Source organism: Tenrec ecaudatus, chromosome 10, assembly GCF_050624435.1.
Source record: "Tenrec ecaudatus isolate mTenEca1 chromosome 10, mTenEca1.hap1, whole genome shotgun sequence".
NCBI classification, from domain to species: domain Eukaryota; kingdom Metazoa; phylum Chordata; class Mammalia; order Afrosoricida; family Tenrecidae; genus Tenrec; species Tenrec ecaudatus.
The window spans coordinates 139,448,806-139,469,547 of record NC_134539.1 but is presented as its reverse complement, the minus strand read 5'-3'; the positions used below and the strand labels follow the sequence as shown (position 1 = coordinate 139,469,547).

General features: G+C 38.1%; 1 protein-coding gene and 1 non-coding gene across 2 annotated transcripts; both read right to left on the bottom strand.

The window, feature by feature from the left end:
- Positions 1–1,827: 1,827 nt before the first annotated feature.
- Positions 1,828–20,245, bottom strand: MEIOC (meiosis specific with coiled-coil domain). The gene is made up of 8 exons (XM_075559389.1): positions 20,171–20,245; positions 19,660–19,794; positions 16,508–16,665; positions 13,936–14,040; positions 10,929–12,798; positions 9,638–9,772; positions 3,303–3,483; positions 1,828–2,057 (listed from the first exon to the last, which is right to left on the bottom strand). The coding sequence occupies exons 1-8, from the start codon at positions 20,243–20,245 to the stop codon at positions 1,828–1,830; spliced, it is 2,889 nt and encodes a 962-aa protein (XP_075415504.1).
- Positions 19,096–19,244, bottom strand: LOC142460498 (small nucleolar RNA SNORA57). Its single transcript, XR_012786691.1, has one exon. It is a non-coding gene; the product is annotated as a small nucleolar RNA SNORA57 (small nucleolar RNA).
- Positions 20,246–20,742: the final 497 nt, after the last annotated feature.

Sequence of the window (20,742 nt, the reverse complement as noted above, 5' to 3'; positions counted from 1 at the left end):
AACAGCTAATTTTAAGAATTATCTCCCGGATAATAGATGATCATTTAAGAGAGTTTTATGTTTGGGTTTTGTTAATGGACTGGTGTTTCACTTCTGACACTACATGTAGAGACTTCCTCAGAATGTCTTTTTGTATTCCTGGTCAAAGACTGCAAAATATTACTCTTGAAGGAGGTCCGGTTAGATCCAAAATACCCGAATAGCATTGATTTCAATCTACCAATATGACTACTTATGCATTAATAATGAAGATTAAAACTTAACAGCAGTTCCTACTAGTTAAGTGGAATTTCATTAGTTTTCTGACATTATTTACTCTTTCAAGGTTAGAAATATACAAATATAAAAAGATGAAATATTTTCAACAAAGTAATTTATTTTTTCTCTGACAGATTAAATTCAGTACAATATTTGTTTTCATAACATCCAACATGTCTTATGTCAAACTTAACTACTTTCTATGCAGTGACTGGTGGGATGATCTATTTTATTCATTAGGGTAGCTCTAAGGCATATCAGTGATCAAATGCTTTCCCTACAGTTACTCCTGCAGTCGCAATCAGTTTCTTCCGCACATCATCTAAAGAAAATTTATGTGGTGTGATTACACTCTTTTAATATTAGGATTTCTAACACTAGGAAAAACACCATTTAAAACATCAGTGTTTCCTTCCAGTCAAGGATCGTTCAATTAAATTTCATCAGTACATTATAGTTCAACTCATGCTAGAATTGTTAAAACCCAAGATCTTCCGAGTCACATAATATCAACATTTCATATTAATGAATAAATTATTCAGGTTCCATACAAAGATAGTAAGTGATGAGAAACAGAAAAAGCCAAGCTTTCAAGAGCTCTGCTCCCCCCAAATTAAAAAATACAGAAGCTAACCAGTGAACACAACTACACAAAATATTCATTAACTAATTGTAAACTAAACTAGTTAAAAGGTTAACCTTAAAAAATATATTTGAGAACTTCCTGATACCCTCATAAAAGGCAGCAAACTAAGGGTATTAAAACAATAGTCATTATTTTATATACTGTGCATCAAGTCTAAAAGATCCAGATAAAGGAGAATTTTGTTTTGATTAAATTTAAATATCTTAAAATTGGGAATATTTAATGATTGATAGATCATTAAATTTTAAAGAATATACACAAATGATTTGAACAGGTTTTATATTCAGTAAAACTTGCATGGTTTTTATCCTGGCACTTTTATCACTAATTTAGGAGAATCGGATGCATTTCCCTCCATATATGTAGGCACTAAGATTTCAAATTTATAAATATGGTATTTTAAATATTCTTACATGAATATTGGGTTTGTCCTTTATATCTTAGGTATTATCCAGTTTCATATGGAAAACACTTTTATATCACAATCAAAACTTGGTTACTAGACTGTAGCCATAATTGGGTTACAGTCTCTTAGATTCATTATTTGGAATTATACTTACTAAGGCAGACCTAAATGAAACTTATCTTCTAGAAGAATTTCACATAAGCATTTACCTGCACTGCAGAGTGAGTTTATGCAATATATTAGTTGTTAGGAAATATTTAATTTACTTAAACTTGTTATCCTTGACTTACTCAGAATTTCTACAGTAGTCAATTTAACCTTTGAGTTCACTTGAAACTATCTGATTCATTCCAAATAGAAGATTTTTAAATAGAAGTTAGACTTCATTAAGGTATTAGCTTTAAATCTGAAAGAAAATTACTGTACTGAAAATTTCAAGTTTGACAAGTTCATTAAAATTAGCATGTCTTGATACATTTTCTTATCAGCTTTTACTCGTCTTTCTGTTGGCATTTCCTTAATGCTTGTTTCCTTCACTTCTCTGGTTCGTTGAATTGCTACTATTCATGCTTTCATGGGCTTTATCATCACAATTTACTACATCTTGTAAAGGTTTTTCCCCATCTGCTTGACCAGGTGTACTGGCTGTTTTCGGCAAGGTCATCTGCAGCGCACACCAGAGGGTAGTGCGTGCTTTCCGAGTAGCCACGCACATCTCTTTAATTGCTGACGCAAGAGCAAACACATCTGTAAGAGAAATGTTCTGGGTCAATTCATATTAGCTACCATTTAAGAATCACAATTTCACACGCACACAAAAAAGTATCACTATTTCCTAATTTTAAAAAATTATTGTAAAAAACAAAGTATCATTTTAACCCTCCTCTTCAATGATTAGTTAGGTTTTTTCAAATCATTTTATTGGGGGCTCATACAACTGTTATCACAATCCATACATACATCCATTGTGTCAAGCACATTTGTACATTTATTGCCCTCATCATTCTCAAAACATTTTCTTTCTACTTGAGCCCTTGGTATCAGTTCCTCATTTTCTTCCCCTCCCTCCTTTTCCCACTTTTCCTCTCTCATGAACCCTTGATAATTTATAAATTTTTCCATGTCTCATTTTAACCTTTTAAAAATGTACAAAAACAATGAACAATTAAACATTAATTTCATTGACCACACTGTACAAATAAAACCAGTTCCCATTTCCAGATATTTGTCATCACCATCAGAAACTCACTTTAGCACCTGGAAAAAACACTAATGAACTTGTGTTTGTCTCACTTGCCGATCTTAGACATTTAATATAATATTTGTCCTTTTGTATCTGTCTGCAAAAATGTCTTAATTCTTATACCGACCACGGTTGCTGCTCTTAAATGACCACATATGTAAGTGAAAGATAGCTGTTGACTGGCCTAATAAAAAATACTATTTTATTTCTTACTCATATGACAATGACTACACTTTAAAAGGAACACAAACTTGCCCTTTGGAAAAAAAGGTTTAACTATATTTAAGAGTTCTGCAATTATCACAATCAATTTAGGAACATTTTCTTCATTCGTGTACCCATTATTAGTCCTCCATCATCCCTTAAACTCCTCTGCCATCACCCTAAGGGTCTATTAATAAAATTACTGTCTCTATGAGTGACCTATCCTGGATTCCATATAAAGAAAATGATACCAAAAAACCAACAATGACAAAACAAAAATCTTAATCCAAGAAAAAGCTGAGGATAACAGAAACTAGAACATTAAAAAGATCAAAAGGGAAAACAAATCTGTCTTAAAATAGTTATAATTTGAATCAATAAAATTAAGAAAAGGTACTTTTCAAAGATGAAATGTTTAGATTTACCATTTTCCCTTCAAGTACATACAAACTTTAGAAATCCAACCTTTTACTTTCAGAATCTGATTTTATAAAACTCAAATTATTGTGTTGCTTGAGCAGAAGAATATACATTAACATTTATACCTCTATCGTCTTGGCATCTAGGAACTCCTTGCCTTTGCCTATTTGAAGCATTTACAATTTCATCCTTTCTACGTGACTGTACAATATGAATGGACTCCAAGTGTCTATCAAGAGCAGTAGAGATATTGGCATGAAGGGGAGAGCTTCGAAGACGTTCCATTTTGCCTAGTAAAGTCACAACCTGAGGAAACAGTTTAAATTTTGGTAAGGCTTATAACCACTGTGCCCTGCCATTAACATAACTAGCAACAAATCTTGAATGAAACAAACTAGAGATGAGAGCAATGCCATTCATTTATGAAAGATACCATGCAAGGGAAGACAAGGATGAAAAATAAGTTTTTTTTAATATCTACACATTAATTCTAAAAGCGTTCAGGCTGTTGATTACTGAGAATACAGTGATACAGCCAAAACTGGCTCATTAAAACACATGCAAATATAATATCCTATATAAATTTTGGCAAATAAAAGTGTAACCTGCAAATAGGACATTATCTCAAATGCTGAACTTGGAAAGTATATAAAAGGAACTTCTGAAGCAATTATGATGTTGAACATCAAGCAAGTAATTACCTTTACAATTCACATTAGGATTTGGTGTTAAGTGACTAGAGGGAGAGAGCAGTAATACACACTCAGTTAAGAAGATAAAGGCACTTGAATGAATCTGCCTCTAGTTTATATCAAGTTTCTTTGGAGAAATTGTATACAACTTAGGCAAATGTATACAGATGTGTCTCGCTATTATTTTCTTCTCAACTGTATTCCAAATACACAGGGGAAAGAGGAAAACAACAAAAATACACCACATGCAAAATACTATAGTGAACTAAGAGAAGGTGCTCCCCCACCCCAAAAAAACAACCTGGAAAATAACTCCGCTGGGCAGAGCTTCTGTAGTATGCACCTCCCCGTCCCCCAGGCCAGGCAAGTATCGCCAACCCACTGAGTTAGTGCACCACACTCATAAAGGCAGTTTTCTTGAACCACATTTTTGTGATGACCGATTTAAGAGAACAATGCGTGGCTGTGAAATTTTGTTTCTTGCTCAGGAAAAATGCCACAGAAACTGCTGTGATGTTGAGCATAAGCTTACAAGGACAGTGCTGTGGGGAAAATGCCAGTGTACGAGTAGCGTAGTTTTTTGTTTCAAGAAAGGTAAAACGTTGATTGATGAAAGCCTTGTTCTGGACGTGCAGTCAACTTTCCAAATCAATGAAAATGTGGACAAAATTTTGTGCACTTGTGCTTTAAGACTGACAACGGGCCATTGAAGAGATGGGAACGTTATCTGAACTATCTTGGAGCTCTGTTTTGTCCATTTTAATGGAAGATTTGGGAATGAGAAGGGTCGCTGTGAAATTTGTGCCTGACCAGGAAATTTCTGACTGACTAGGAAAATGAGTGTGGAGTGGAAACATGCCTTGCTTTAAAAGAACAACTCTGAAGCAACCCAGACTTTTTTCCCAAAGTCATTACTGGTGAGGAGACATGGTTCTATTCTAATGACCCTGAAAAGAAACATCCATCAAGCCAGTGGAAGATGCCATCATCACCTTGACCAGCAAGTGAAATAAAAGATCAAGATGATGCTCATTTGTTTCTTTTGATGTGAGGGGGACAGTGCATTTGGAGTTTTGTTTTACCAGCTAAGACTGTTAATCAAGCTTCCTATTTAGAGCAGTGGTTCTCAACCTGTGGGTCACAAGTCCTTTGGGGGTCAAATGACCCTTTCACAAGGGTTGCCTGATTTATAACAGTAGAAAAATTACAGTGATAAAGTAGCAACAAAAATAATTTTATGGTTGGGGGGGTCACCACAACATGAAGAACTGTATTAAAGGGTCACAGCGTTTTGAAGGTTGAGAACTACTAATTTAAGGTCTGAGAAGATTGTGCACAGTGTGTGATAAAAAAAGGCCTGATTTGTGGCAAATGGGGGTTCTGCCACCATGATAATGCACCTGTTCATGCAGCCATCTCAGTGCGCCAGTTTTTGGCAAAGAAACAGCATGCCTCTCTTGCCCTACTCACCTGACTCAATCCTTGTGACTTCTTTTTGTTTCTGCTACGAATGAAGAGGGACATGAAAGGACAGCGAGAAAGGTGCTGTCAGCCAGCCACACAGCTGAGTTTGAAAAATGTTTCCAAGAATGGGATTTGACATATGGATTAAGTGTAATGGAGAATACTTTGAAGGTTTTTTGCACACAAAAAAATAATGTAAATACATAACTTTGAAAAAAATTCTGGTTGTTTTCTGGTACCCCACGCATCCTAACTACTTTTACAAAACAAGATGATTTGCTCAAGTTGTTTAAACTTTTGAAAGACTTCTTTGCAGATTTCTACAAAACTAGCAAACTGGAAAACAGTGCACCCCCCCCCCCAAAAAAAGAAAACAGTGCATCCAAAATACTTTTACCCTTGATATATGATTGAAATAATGTTGCTAAGTATAAAGTTATTATAAGCATAGCTAGAAAAAGTTTATTTCTTAATGGTTACAGTTTTTAACCTTTTATTACTAGAAATGTATTACTGAGATAGAAGAATTCTAATTCAAAACAATTTAAAGAAAAAACTGGAAAACATTTATTAATGTTTCTAGCTGTATTTCATGTCAGTATTTGAACATAAAAATTTCATTGATGTCAAATTGATTCTGACTCATCACAACCCTGTAAACAGGTTAGAACTGCCCTGTAGAGATTCCAAGAATCATAACAAACAGGCTGAAATATTCTGCTACAAGCACCGGTGGGTTTGAAATGCCCAACCTTCAAGTTAAAAGGCTAGCACTTCGGCCCCCATACGAGCTACATGGACAACTGCTCTTCCCCCAAAAAGAATTTACTTTAGAGGACCACACTGAAGCTGCAGCTAGGGGAGAGGGGCGTGTCTGATCAGAGCACATGGGAGCAAATGAAGGGGGAGGAAGAGAGTGGAGTATATCCTGGCCCACCAGGCCTGGAAGACAATATCCCCACTCTGAACAGCCAATGCACAGAGTAGACCATATGGCTGATCCCACTAAAAGACACGCCATCCCTTGCTGGCCCAGGGCCCTGAGGGGGACAACACTGGAGACTCAATGTCAGGACTCGCCCGGACTGACCCCTGACACACCATTAAAGGCGCGTGGCAGAGCAACCAGACCCCAAGGGAGTACAAAGGACAGACTCTGGGGCCAGAGCATGGCACCCCATCAGACCTGACTAAAGGACACGCCTAGGCATAAAAAAATCAGACCTTGATCTATTTACAGGTTTTTCTCTTTTTGAATTTTTTTCTCTTTTAATTTATTCTTCTATGGGTCATTGGTTTCCTCTTTTGTTGTCATCGCTGTGTTCTCATTCATCGCCTATCTTGCTATGCCTTGATTTTTGTGCATATTATCTCTACAGATCTATCTAGATAAGATAGGCTGGATGAATCATGTGGAGGAGAAAACAACGGGACCAATGGTTCCAGGGGGACAAGGGAGAGGGGGAGGTGGGGGTAAGGAGGTGGTGCTGACCAACCCAGGGAGAGGGGAACAACAAGTGATCCAAAATCAGTGGCAAGGAGGGTGTGAGAGGCCTGGTAGGGATTCAGCAAGGGCAATGTAAGAGAAATTAGTGAAACCCAAATGAAGGCTGAGCATGATAGTGGGACAAGGGGAAAGTAAAAAGAAGTAGAGGAAAGAACTAAGTGACAAAGGGTATTTATAGAGCTCTAAATACTGGCATGTACATATGTAAATACATTTACATAGGAGGATGAGGAAATAGATCTATGTGCATATAGTTATAGGTTTAGTATTAAGGCAGTAGATGGGACATTGGGCCTCCACTCAATGCAAGAACACATTGTTCTATTAAATTGGCATTCCATGATGCATACTTTCCCAACATGATTGCTGAAGAAAAATGTGTGTATAAGCAAATGTGGTGAAGAAAGCTGATGGTGCCCACCTATCAAAAGACATAGTGTCTGGGGTCTTAAAGGCTTGAAGATAAACAAGCGGCCATCTAACTGAGAAGCATCAAAGCCCACATGGAAGAAGCACACCAGCCTGTCTGACCATAGGTGTAGAAGGGACCAGTTATCAGACATCAAAGAACTAAAAACCATATCAGTGAGTGCCCACCTTCCTGATAAGATCACTGAAGACAAGCGTGTGCACAAGCAATTGTGGTGAAGAAAGCTGATCGTGCCGGCTATCAAAAGATATAGCGTCTGGAGTCTTAAAGGATTGAAGATAAACAAGCGGCTATCTAGCTCAGAAGCAACAAAGCCCACATGGAACAAACACCAGCCTGTGTGACCATGGGCTGTTGAAGGGATCAGGTACCGAGCATCAAAGAACAAAAAAGCATATCATTGTAAATGTGGGTGAGTGCAGAGTGGAGACTCAAAGCCCATCGGTAGGCAACTGGACACCCCCTTACTGAAGGGTTGTGGGGAGGAGATGAGCCAGTCCAGGTGCAGGGTAGCAACGATGAAACATATAACTTTCCTCTAGTTCTTAAATGCTTCCTCCTACCCACACTATCATGATCCCAGTTCTACCTTACAAATATGGCTAGACCAGAGGATGTACATTGGTACAGAGAGCAACTGGAAACACAGGGAATCCAGGACAGATGACCCCTTCAGGACCAATGGTGAGAGTGGCGATGCCTCGCGGGTGGAAGGAATGTGGGGTGGAAAGGGGGAACTGATTACAAGAATCTACGTATGGCCTCCTCCCTGGGGAATGAACAGCAGAGAAGAGGGCAGGGGGAGACACCGGACAGTGTAACATGACAAAAATAATTTATGAATTATGAAGTGTCCATGAGGGAGGGGGTAGTGGGGAGGAAGGAGTAAAAATGAGGAGCCGATATTAAGGGCTCAAGTAGAAGGCAAATGTTTTGAGAATGATGATGGCAATAAATGTACGTATGTGCTTGACACAATGGATATATGTATGGACTGTGATAAGAATTGTACAAGCCCCCAATAAAGTGATTTAAAACAAAGAAAGAAAGAAAAGGCTGGCACTTAACTACTGTACCAGCAGGGCTTCTTATATCTGGATGTGTCATGGATAACTTCCATTTACATATTTACAAGTTAAAAGAATTTCAACTGAGAAGTCTAGGTAAAATTGGCATTTTTTCCAATGAAGCACTTAATATCTATATTCTAAAAGATAGCCTGGTACATGTGAGAAACTGATGTTCAGTAGGCTAAAATTATTACTTTGATTTTTCTATATCCTAAAGTGACTTATTGAACCATCAGCTTGAACATTGACACTGAACATAGACATTGAACACAGGTGCATGCTTTTCTCCAAGTACCTTTAAAAATTATTTGGAATGTTAAGTCTTTAAAAAAGAAACAAAATAATTAAGTGAGCTCTAGTCTATTAAAGTTGCTTAGAAAATTGTGAAACATAAAAAGAGTTATTTGCTAAATTACAAAATAAAACATCAGGTTTCTTTACAATATTTTAAGTGACATTGAGTAAAACTTGCAAAAGCTGAATGTGTCTTAAGGTTCAGTAAGTATTTTCTACTAATAGAAAGCCATAGAAAACTGGTCAGATGGCACCTTGTCAAAGTGGAAACTTGAAGACTGTCAAGTTCTGAATTTCACAGACTTTATTCTATATCTTTTCCAAAACAAAGCTATTTTGTAAACTTATGTTCATCTACATAATCCAGTTGATCACCTTTTAATACATTGCTGGATAAACTTAATGTACTGACTCAAGAGTGTAGGCTTAAGAAAAGGAAATACATTAATTTCTTGTTCATTTCTTATCTCGTTTAACTCCAATCTAGTTTGCTCATCGATTTAGTTTGATTTTGGTCCCAAATGTTTGTGATTGAAAACCAAACTTTCCCTAAAGCAGTGTTTAAAATGGCTATGCTTCCTTTAAAAAAATTATTTTGAGGATTAGCTCCATTGCCAATTTGGGTTTGAAAGGGGAACAATTTAAGTGACTAAAGCTACTTTTGAAATGAGGACTATTTTCTCTTTTCTAAGTACATGTAAGGGAGGAAAGTGAGACTGTCTGCCTGTAGAGAGTGACAGCCTCAGAAACCCACAGGGCAGCTCTACTCTTCGTAGGCTTGCTGTGCGTCAGGACTGACTTGAAGGCAGTGAGTTTGTTATTTTGATTTGGACGTATATGAATACATTAGGACCAAACATGGAGAAGACTATATTTTGAAGACATAAATGTGATTGTGAAATCCTTCAGAACTACAAACTACTGAAGTGTTTAAAAATTTTATCAAGCAAAAAAAAAGATCAAGCAATTTAAAAATGCACCGTTGGATGTTTTTACAGCTTACCCTGGCTTGTTCTCGAAGTTCATCCACAATTAAACGATCAACTCTAGATGGATTGGAGGTCAGCCTTGGAATTGGAGTATTGTTAGTACTGGACACTTTCTTTCCAGGGTAATTCTTGGCAAGTGCCAGTTCAGTCTGTAAAAATTATATGCTTTTAGTTTATGGATTTTCTAAATATGTTTCAACAGTGAATAGTGTCTCTAATAATGTCTCTACTGGCCTAAGAAATAAGATGAAATCTCACTTAAAAATTGCCTTGGTATCCAACTGGACATCCCCTTATGGAAGGGTCTCGGGGAAGAGAAGAGCCAGTCAGGATGCAATGTTCCTAAATGCTTCCCCCCCCCCCAACTATTATGATCCCAATTCTACCTTACATATCTGGCTAGACCAGAGGATGTACACTGGTACAGATAGGAACTGGAAATACAGGGAATCCAACATGCATAATTTCTTCAGGACCAGTGGTGAGAGTGGTGATACTGAGAGGGTGGAGAGAGGGTGGGGTAGAGAGGGGGAACTGATTACAAGGATCTATATGTGACCTCCTCCCTGGGGGACAGAAAACAGAAAAGTGGGTGAAGGGAGATGTCGGACAGTGTAAGATATGACAAAATAATAATCTATAAATTATCAAGGGTTCATGAGGAAGGGGGTAGTGGGGAGGGAGGTGGAAAAATGAGGAGCTCATGCCAGGGGCTTATGTGGGAGCAAATGTTTTGAAAATGATGAGGTTAACAAATGTACAAATGTGCTTTATTCAATTGATGGATGTATGAGTCCTCAATAAAATAATTTTTCAAAAAGGAAAAAAATTTGCCTTGGTATCAATAAGACAACAAACATAAACCACAGTATTCTATTTCTCACCTATACAAATATATGTGGACATACTAATAAAACTAAGCATACAAAGAAAATTTTATAAAAATAAAGTTTTAACAAAAAAGGTCTATAAATTATAAAAAGGTATAACATAAAAATGTTTAAGATTTTAGATTATCTAGTCATGGACTTAAATATGTTGCCCATAATTGAAGAATTCAGCTTAGAAATGCAAATATTCAAATTACTTACACAGTGCTACTTTCTAAGAGCAGAGTAGAACTGCTCCCTATGTTTTCCCAGGCCATACATCTTTATGAAGCTGACTGCCCATCTTTCTCCATTTTGATCTGCTGACCTTTTAGGTGAGCAGTGAAGCACTTTAACCACTGTGCCACCAGGAAAAAATATAATGATAGGCAGAGGGAACATACTAAATTATGCCTAAATTAATGCTTTATATTACCTTTTTTCTCTCCTTTTCTAGTGCTCTCCACTGTTCATAGCATTCTTCTAGACGAATATGAAGTTCACTAGCTGGTCCACTACGGGTTTTAATTGGTCTTTGAAATCCAAAAGTTGGCACGAAACCAGAAAAGGAATTATCACCATACATCATATCATTAAAGTACGGGTATAAATGGCTTAAATCATCATAAGAAAACAAATCATAAGAATCCAATAGTGGTACCACAGTATGGCCAAATGGGTGGGCAGATCTTAGGGGAAACCCATTTGAACCAAGTTGTTGAAAACTCTGATTATGTCTTAAATCTCCCATAATATAATTATTAGAAAAGCACGACGCCTGTGTGCGATTCACACGGCTATTAATATTGCTGTCTCCACTTCCCTGTCTGTGGCTATTAAAATGACCCTGTGACTCCAACAGGTCTTGATATGCATTTTGAGGTAACCCATCTAAATGCTTTGGACCGTCTTCAGGATCATAATGTCCACTCTGGGGCTTAGCTTGAAAATTATGTTTGTTCACATTTTCAATGATCCCATATTGCTGAGCTGAATAATTATCACAAAATCCATTTGCCTGCTTTATTTTTTTATCATTAACCGATTCAAAGAGATTTTCTTCTCCAGTCTTTGTCAGTCCTTCCAAATGATTGGCAGATTGAATTCTTTCTGCACCATTGTAACTGAAATCAAAACTAGAAAATGCTGAAGGGTTTTCTTGGCAATACTTCTGAAATAAATTGGCATTTGGGGTTAAATTTGTAGTTGGTAGCTGAGGGAAGTCTGAATGGCTAGAACCTTTAGAAGCAGCACTTAAATGACTATTTAACTTCATCAAGTTACCCTGATTTCTATAAGGAACAGGGGTGTTAGTTTTTGTTTGAACATTCATCCAAGTTGGTCTGTTTAAGTTAATGCCTCCTGAGGATGTTGCTGCGTTTGATAACAAATTCACTGATTTAAAATACTCAGAATTAGAAGGATCCGGTTTAGCAAACTGCTGCTTTTCTGTGACATTTGCAAAATCATTATTAGCTGGACATGCTGTATGAGGTTTCAGTCCATATTCTGATTTCCTGCTAAACTCAGCAGTGAATGCTGCTTCCTTTGCAAATTGCTTTTCTGTCGGATGTGGTGTTGTCTTGGGAAATGTGTAATTCTGCTGATCAGGTATTGTCTCTTCCATTTTTTTTTGATTTGCTGGTTTAACCTGAAATAACTTTGTGTAGGTGTCTGCTTCTACTGTTGGTGTTTCAGATGCACCATTGGCTAATTTTTTATTGTCTTGAACATTAAAACTGGAACATTTACTAAGTTTAGCCTTATTAGGATGAGCATATTCTGAGTATCTACAGTAATCTGCATTTTCATTGTACCTATTAAATTGAGAAAGAAACATCTCTGCCCTTTTTTGCTGTAATGGTGCCTCAAGACCTTTGACACATATTTTTTCTCTTCCATAAGGGTAAGTATCAACTCCTGATTCTTTCATCATGTCAGACAGACCTGTTTGTGGTGTAAAACAGTTTTTGACAAATGGATATTCTTGGAAAGTTGTTTTGGTTGTATCACTTGCCTGAATATTGTAACAGTTAGAATGATCACTTCGTGAGGGGTACATCCATTGTTCTTCAAGGTCTAAGCCAGTAAATCCATGATAGACTTCATCTATTTTTTGTTGTGGTGTGAGATTGCTATTATGCAGGTATTGCTTGTCCACTGCTGATACAGATTCGCCACCATAAAAAGCTTGCTGAGAGATGGTTGTATCTATTGGCCTTTTGGTTTCTGTTAAGAGGTCATGGTGATCTGGAAATCTGTTCGGGTTCACTGGCCACACTGACTTTAAATTGGAGGAGCAGGTCCTAGAACAAGTAAATATATCCAATTACAACTTAAGCTTTAAAGACGATTTCCTCAGTAGAGAAGGCAAGGAAGGCTTTCAAAGACACTGATCTTGCCTTACCTCATTATTCTCTAATTCTTTCCAATTTTGTCTTATAAGTCACAATTAACTCCAAATAATTCTGTTATCACTTGAAATGTTTTTTAGGCTATATAAATATGTGTTTTAAGCTAATATGCCTTCATTGTACTTTCCAAAAAGAGATGTTAACTAAGGCTTAAAACTGGTGATTGCGTAGTCTTAAACAAATTGTTTTATCCATGGGATGCAGAGAACAAAATAAGTTTTTCTCTGATAGGGTAATTATATGAGAGTGTGGGTCAACCACATTATTTTTTTAATGAAAAAATGTGTTCTGCGTAACCTATTTTTGAAATTAAAATATTTTAATTGGTTACATGTGTGTTACATATTTCTCTGTTTATGAAATAGGGCATTTGGGTAGTATGGTTTCCACACCCAAATAAAATAATTAAAGCATATTTTAAAACTTCTACCACATGAATAAAATCCATATGTATTTCTGCATAGCTGTAAGATCATTTTATTCTTTGGGATCTATGCATAAAAGCTCTTCGGAATTTATACTCTTTAAGCCAAACTTTAGCTCATGAACTCAAGGGAAATAACTATGAATTAAGCAAGAATAATTTTCCAAATGAAAACTCTTAATAGTGATTAAAGTCTTAGGCTGAAACTTTTAATTATATGGAAAGTACTTCAACAAAATCAGGCCCTTAAAAGCAAATATATGAACTAAGATGTCAATTGCCAGATGATCCTCTATTAAGTAAAAATAAAAGCTAATAAATAATAGAGACAAAAGTCAAATGGATGGTTGCCAAGGGGCAGAGGTAGGGAAGAATAGGGAATAACTGCTTAATGGGTCTGGGGTTTCCTTTTGGGGTGATGAAAATGTTTTGGAACTGGATGGAAGTGATGGCTCCACAACATTGTGACTTTATTAAATGCCACTGAACTGTTTACTTTGAAATAGATAATATGTGAATTTCATTAAAGTTAATAAACAGTATAATGTAGTATTTGTATGTTTAAAACCTTACTACATACTATAAAGTTTATGTAATATACTAACCCCTCAGCAAAATATGGCTGTGACTTATCTTGTTCTTCCAAAATATTAGACACAAGTCCATATAAGTCTGTTTCACTGCCATAGTCATTTCTTTCAGTTTGAATCCTAAAAATAAATAAATACCAACTATAAATTATTTTACTTATACTAAAATAGATCAATTTCTATTTCCAGACTCTTTCCACCATATTTGGAATGAATCTACACCATCATTTGAAATAAAGCGATCTGAACCCAAAAATATTTTTTTCCACTCTGTCATGCTGTCTGTCTTACACAGATTTCTTTTTCATTTCAGATACATATTCTTGTTCAGAGTGTATGCCTACCTCTGACCTATCCACAAGTGCTATTCAGTTTAAGTGACCAAAATGTAAGTATCTAACCTAGGACTGTTGCAGACACGGTTGGTACCATCGCTCTTCCTGAAAACATGTTGACTTCTATTATATATCATTCCAACACTTGCTCAATTTTCTAATTTGTGATTTGAAAACCATATAAAACTGTTTTAGTTTTGTGACTCTTTACATATTAGACAAAGAGGTGAAATGCTATGTGGTCATTTATGTACCATGGAATACTGCAGTTCCTTAAACACGAGTATAACAGATTTGGGGCACAAACCCTAAATTCTTATCAAATTAGTGGCTGGAGTTCCATGAATCCAAAATCCTGTCTAATGACTAGAACTGTCTAAATAATACAAAATGTAAAAAAGACACAAGGAGACAAAAAATAACCGGTATCTTTTAACCTCCTCTAGTTTCTAGGTAATTTCTATCCAGAAGTAACATTGTTTTAAATTGTCCTTTCTTGCTTTTTCGTATCTTATTTTCTACTATTTCACAGCATTTATTAAAAAAACACCTAATATTGCATATTGCATAACACTCAGGCACTAGTCATCATTCAGTTGTTATCTGTTGAATGAATGATTATTGGCCATATGAAGAAATTTGTATTTACAAGGGTACATGACATCAAATATTTGCTGATCAAATTGTCTACCTACAATTTGAATGCTTTTTATACTATAATATTTAAGAAATATTTAGATGTGAACTAAGTCCACATGGAAGAAGCACACCATCACCAGTCACTGAAGATTGTAGTCCATATAATTTGAAGTCAAAGGAGGGATTAGTATCTGAGCCTAAAGTGTGAGAATCTGGTGTGCAGAGAGCGATAGATGGCAGTGGGAGCCCAAAATTCATTTGGAACTACGTAGGAAATGAGCCTCCAGAGAACTCCCTCTATCTAAAATTCAGGGATGGGAGGAAAGTGGTCACTAAACAGAGTGCTTGAGAGAGAGGAGTATAAAAGATCAAAGGTATAAATCTGACTTAAATAGTTAAAACTTTTTTAGTAGATTCCCCCCCCCCCCCATAAATACAAGCTGGACTGATCTAGTTTCCAAAACTTTCTGTATTTTGGTATTTACATTTTGGTTTGGTTTTTGCTTGTTCATATTAGGGTATATCTCAGAGGTTATATTATTGCAGGCCACCCTCTTGAAGTTGTATTATGTTTTTCCATTTATCAGTATATGAAATCCAGGATTGATGAATCTATAGGGACAACAGGTAGAATAAAGGTTTCCAGGGGGAGGTAGGTACAGTGGTGGTGGTAGGGTAAAAGGGAGATGATATCAGAGTCCTTGTAGAAAAAGCCTGTCTGGAGACTGATTGTGGCTGCAATTGTATAATTCTACTTGACAGGATTGAACTATGGAATGATATATGTATTAAATCCCAATTAATAATACATTTTTAAAAGATATATCTAATAGCTGCTCCTTGGGATAGATGGGGCTTTCTATGTCCTTATAAAGTGTTACCAGAAACTCACAGGGGCAGTTCTACTTTATGCTACAGGGTTGATATGAGTCCGACACAGACTCGATGTGAGTTTTTGATATAATCTTCCTAATAAACTCATTGAGAATTTATCAGGATTCTTAAAATTTTTAGTAAGATTCAACTAATAACTCTATTCCTTGGTCAAACTAAAGACATACCAGCTTACATCAACTTTTTCCTGCTATATAATTAAAAGTAGATGTCACTCCTTTAAACTTCTCTTTACAATAGGTTTCCGTATCCTTTGAAACCGTCATGCATTCTGCTTGCCTGACATCAGTATTATTACTGTAAGATCTGTGAAGGCAGGGATATTGGCTGTGTTAACTAGTACCCTCCAGTAGGAGGGCATCTGATATAGAGCTGAAGTTAGTTTCCTATTTGTTGTATACTTGGTGAAGGAAAAAATTATTGAAAATTTGGGACTGGGTGAAAAAACAGATCTAGATATTGTAACATTTACTTATCATTAGGACGAGGAACTTAACATTTGTTCACTAAAAGTTCCCTCTTAATTAAAAAAGTAGTAAATTTACACACACACACACACACAAATAACTGCATAGTTTAGGCTTCCCTAAAAGTTTGATAATGGTCAAGTTGTGCCCGCATCTTAAAATGCAAACATAAACTCTAATGCTCCTGGGTTCCTATGTAATGAAACTTAAAAATATCTTATTTAGCTTGAGAAGTCTAATTTATTGATTTACCTGTTCTTGACATTGATCTGAGAATTAGAAGGCTGTTTAATATCATCTCCATAAGTAGACCATGGTGCATAGAAAAGTGAAGCATCTGCAGAATTTGAATATTCTGTTGCTGAAGACAGTGGGGTGTAGGTCTGCCTTGGGTCTACATTGTCTTCACTCTAAAATTTTATAAGAAATGCTTGCATATCAGACACATCAAATTTCATTTATCATAAGAGTAAATAATAAATATTACATATAGGAAATAAGGAAAGAGGAAATAACCCAGGAGTTAAGGATTTTAAAACTTATCTTCAAATCTAGACTTCACTGAATTAGCTCTCTCTGTACCAGTGGTTGAGACAACTTTTCTATAGCGTCAGATAGTACATACTTTAGGCTTTGCAGGTCATTAAAATTGCTTCAGTTCTTTCGTTTAGTACCAAAGCAACCACAAAGCATAAATGGGTATGGCTGTGTTCCAACAAAAATACAAAAGTACAACACCCAATTTGTGGAGGGTTATGGGGGATAGTGAGAGCCTAAAACCCAACTGCAGAGTACCTGGTCAGACTGAGCCACTGGCCAGAGTCACAGTCAACTGACTATCATGCAGAGACCATTGTCATCTTGATTATGCTGGATTGAACTGGACACTTGGTCAGTTGACCACCCTATAGATGGGACCTGAATTTTTCTGGGTCCATACAGAAATTCCTTCCTTGGCTTTTTTAATGTTGTTGAGGGTCTTTTCCTTCTTGTGCATTATTTGTATTTTTGTCTGTATACTATTATGTTTTTATCCTTAACACCTTAGTGCAATTTTGTTTTCTGTTGGGTCTCCCAGCTGTGAAACACAGGAGGAGTGGAGGCATAATGATAATAACAAGTACACAGGTATATAAAAATACTAATGATAATAACAGGTACATAGAAATATAGGAAATACAAGAGTGGGGGGAATGAGCTAGGTAGGGGAAGGGGATTTCAGGAGTAACTAATGAAGATAGAAGGGGGAAGGGCATTCTAGAATAATCTTAAAGGCGATTTGACCACCAGGGAGGGGGAATGTTCTAAAATTGATGTAGGGGTGATTGTACAATTCTCTGTGATATGATTGAACTATTGAATTTCATAATATGTAAATTACATGCAAATAAAACTGCTGGGGGGAGGGGGAAAGTAAATAAAAATTTCATACATGAAAGATTCATTTGAAAAAAACCTGCAAAAGTTTATAAAAATAGACATCAGGAAGATTTGGTCCCGAGCCATGATGCTGGTTGTTGACCCCTGGTTTAATATACCTACTGAAGTTTTAATTTTTTTAGATTAGCATTATTTAAAAGAGCATTAATATAACAAACAATATACTAAGCTTAATGCACTAAGGAAGAAAAAAATTAGTGTACATTTACATAGTATTTTATAATTTTCAAAGAAATTCCACATATGCTACTTTTTACTGCATCCAGTCAACCTTGAGGCATAGGGATTATCACTATTTTAAAAATGAGAAACTGAGGTCACAAATTAGTGGAATAGTAAGGACAAAGCTAAAATCATTCCAGGACCTTCTTCCTTCTAGTCTAGGGCCTTTCTTTTTTTTTTTTTTCTAGGGCCTTTCTTACACAGCTTTAATTTTTAGCCTACTTTCTATTTCTTTTTTGTTTGTTTACCTACTTTCTATTTCTATGATCGATTATAAAAATGAGATAAAATGCTGTTTTTCCAGAAATTTTAGATATCACTATGAGCTGTAAGAAAATTACAGTAACATTTTCCTCTTTTTATGCCCTAATACTTCTGTACTGACTTTTGATTAAACAAAATGTTGAATTTGAATTTTAATAAATTTTTTGAAAACCTTCCTCTTCCAAAGTGGTGTAAGTGTAATACTAAAAATAAAGCACTTTATTTATTTATTTTAAATAAAGTACTTTAAAAAGAATGAATTGGAAAGTGGTTGTGATAGCAACTGTACAATTCTACTTGACATGATTGAAATATGGAATGTTACATATAGTAAATCCCAAGTAATGGAAAAAAAGCAAAAACAATTTAAAGACTGAATTTAACAAAAGATCAGTTCAAACTAAATTTGAATTTATTCTAGAAATTCCAAGAAGCCTGAAATCAACTGAAATTAAGCCTAAATTTTAATAGAGATGTAAATTTGCAGAGACCAGTAGAACAGTGGTCTTAGGAACTGGAAGACCTAGGTTCCAGTGGGGCTACGCTGTCTCAAGTTTCTCAGCACAGAGGGCATAATATACAAAATCAAATAAAGATATTGTTATAATTCAAATTATAGCATTATTGACGATGATGGAAGAGATAATTAAATTAGTTAAATTATCCTATAACTACGCGTAGGGTGCCACAGTGGTTACATGGTGGCAGCAAGGTCGGCAGTTTGAAACCACCAGCCCTTCCCCAGGAGAAAGACGAGGCTTTCTATTGTAAAGATTTAGCCTTGGGTAGCCACACTTCTACTCTGTCCTACATGTGGGGTCACTGTGAGTTAGAACTAAGGCAACGAGGCTTTTTTGTTTTGTTTTGTTTTAGAAACAACTTAAGATGATTAATAGAAATATGATTTTTTTTCCACTTGTCCCAGCATTTGAGGATAGAACCAGCGGATGGGTAGCCGCCAGGACCGAAGACATGACGCCTAGGGGACCGGAGTCCTCTCCTTCTGCCTCCGTACATAACAGGGACGGGGACTGCACGCCCGGCCCCCGCCAAGAAAAGGAGGGTAAAAATATGATTTTTAAGTGAGGTAAGGCATAGCATGCTTTGATTAGATGCTTTTTGATACTGTTAAAAGCCCCGGAATAAAGGAGTAAAATATTTCACCTTTAAATGACCAGAAAATTTGTTTACCCTGACTTGCACTAAATACTTGAAGGAAAAAAACGTATTTTATGGTCTTAATAAATAGAAGCTTCTCTTTGCATTGCTGGCCGCCTGTTAGGCCGAGGACAAGAACAGGAAGGATACACGACGAGGAAATCTTATTCCAGAAATTGATTTCAAAACAAATATGTATCCTGCCAACTCTGTATTTCAACTGCCGGCGCTGGCTTTTCTGGTGCCCACCACGGGCAAGTGCCCCGCTGGGTCCCAGGCAGGGAGGGGTCTGCGGAGGGAGGTGGCGGTCGGCACGGGACCTGCGCTTTGTAGCAGTCGTAGAAGGAGGGCGAGCCGCTCAGCATCACGCTGTTGAACACGTCCGTTAGCCTGCCGCCGCCGTCGGCGCCCGGGTTCCAGCCGCGGTTCGCCGCTCCGCGGAACGCCACCTTGGGCTGCACAGGGAGGCGAGCGAGAACGTCAGCAGCAGCCGCCGAAAGCCACGACACTCCCGGGGGCCTGCGTCCCCGTCCCCGTCCCCTCTCCTCGGGGCCATCTGCCGGGAACCTTGAGGCGCGCCGCCCGCCCGCACGTCCAGGGAGAAGCAGCCACCGGCCCCGCCACCGCACTGACCCTAGCCCGGGGTGGCCTGGCCCGTCCTATCACCGGAGATCGCCCGCCAGACCAGGCGTGTCCCCTGCAGCTCCCCTCACCCCCGCGGGCACCCCGTCGGGGCTCCTCACTGGCGCCCCACCTCTCCCAGCCGCTCCTCACCGGTTGCCCTCCTCCAAACCTGGCCGCTCCCCGGGCCCTGACTGCCCCCTCCATTACCTCAAGTCCCTCCTTCAGGCCTGGGGGGTGAAGGGGCGAAGGGGCGGACAGGGCGTCTCCGCCTCTCACCTCCATGGGGCCCCCAGCCCCTCCTGGGCTAGGTACAGCTCCCGGGTCTGGGGGTGAGGGGGGCGTCGAGGCCGGGCTGCCTCAGCCCGCAGCCCGCCGCCGCTGCCACCGCCCCGACACTGCCAGGAGCCAGTCTGTGAGTGGGGCCCCGAGGGGGCAGGGAAAGAAGGCGGAGGCAGAGGCCGTTACATTGCCTACCCTGGAGGCTCGTGACCCTGCTTGCGACCTGCCACTACCCAGCCCCACCCCCTCCTGGGAGGCCCGCCCCCTGCTTCGCACCCCTTCATTGGCCTACTATCCAACCAATGGGCAGCTGCCTCTGGGCCTGTTACCGCCCCCCGCCCACCCGAGACAAGGCCTAGACCAGGCCGTTAGTCCGCCTCACTCTCCCTCAGCTTCCGAACTTTTCCCGCTCAAAGCAAGAGGGCTCGGTATTGGCCCAGGCTGGTGCGCAACAGCCCACTGATTGGCTGACGGGTCACCCGTGGGAGGGAAGGGGAGGA

Bases quoted from the DNA above. Each gene is read 5' to 3' on its own strand.
- MEIOC (XM_075559389.1), bottom strand. From the start codon at position 20,245: ATGGAGGTGAGAGGCGGAGACGCCCTGTCCGCCCCTTCGCCCCTTCAC. The intron at 19,795-20,170 runs GTAATGGAGGGG...CTCCCTGTGCAG, and splicing joins GCCTGAAGGAGGGACTTGAG to CCCAAGGTGGCGTTCCGCGG. The intron at 2,058-3,302 runs GTATAAATGTTA...TTTCTCTTACAG, and splicing joins TAGATGCCAAGACGATAGAG to ATGTGTTTGCTCTTGCGTCA.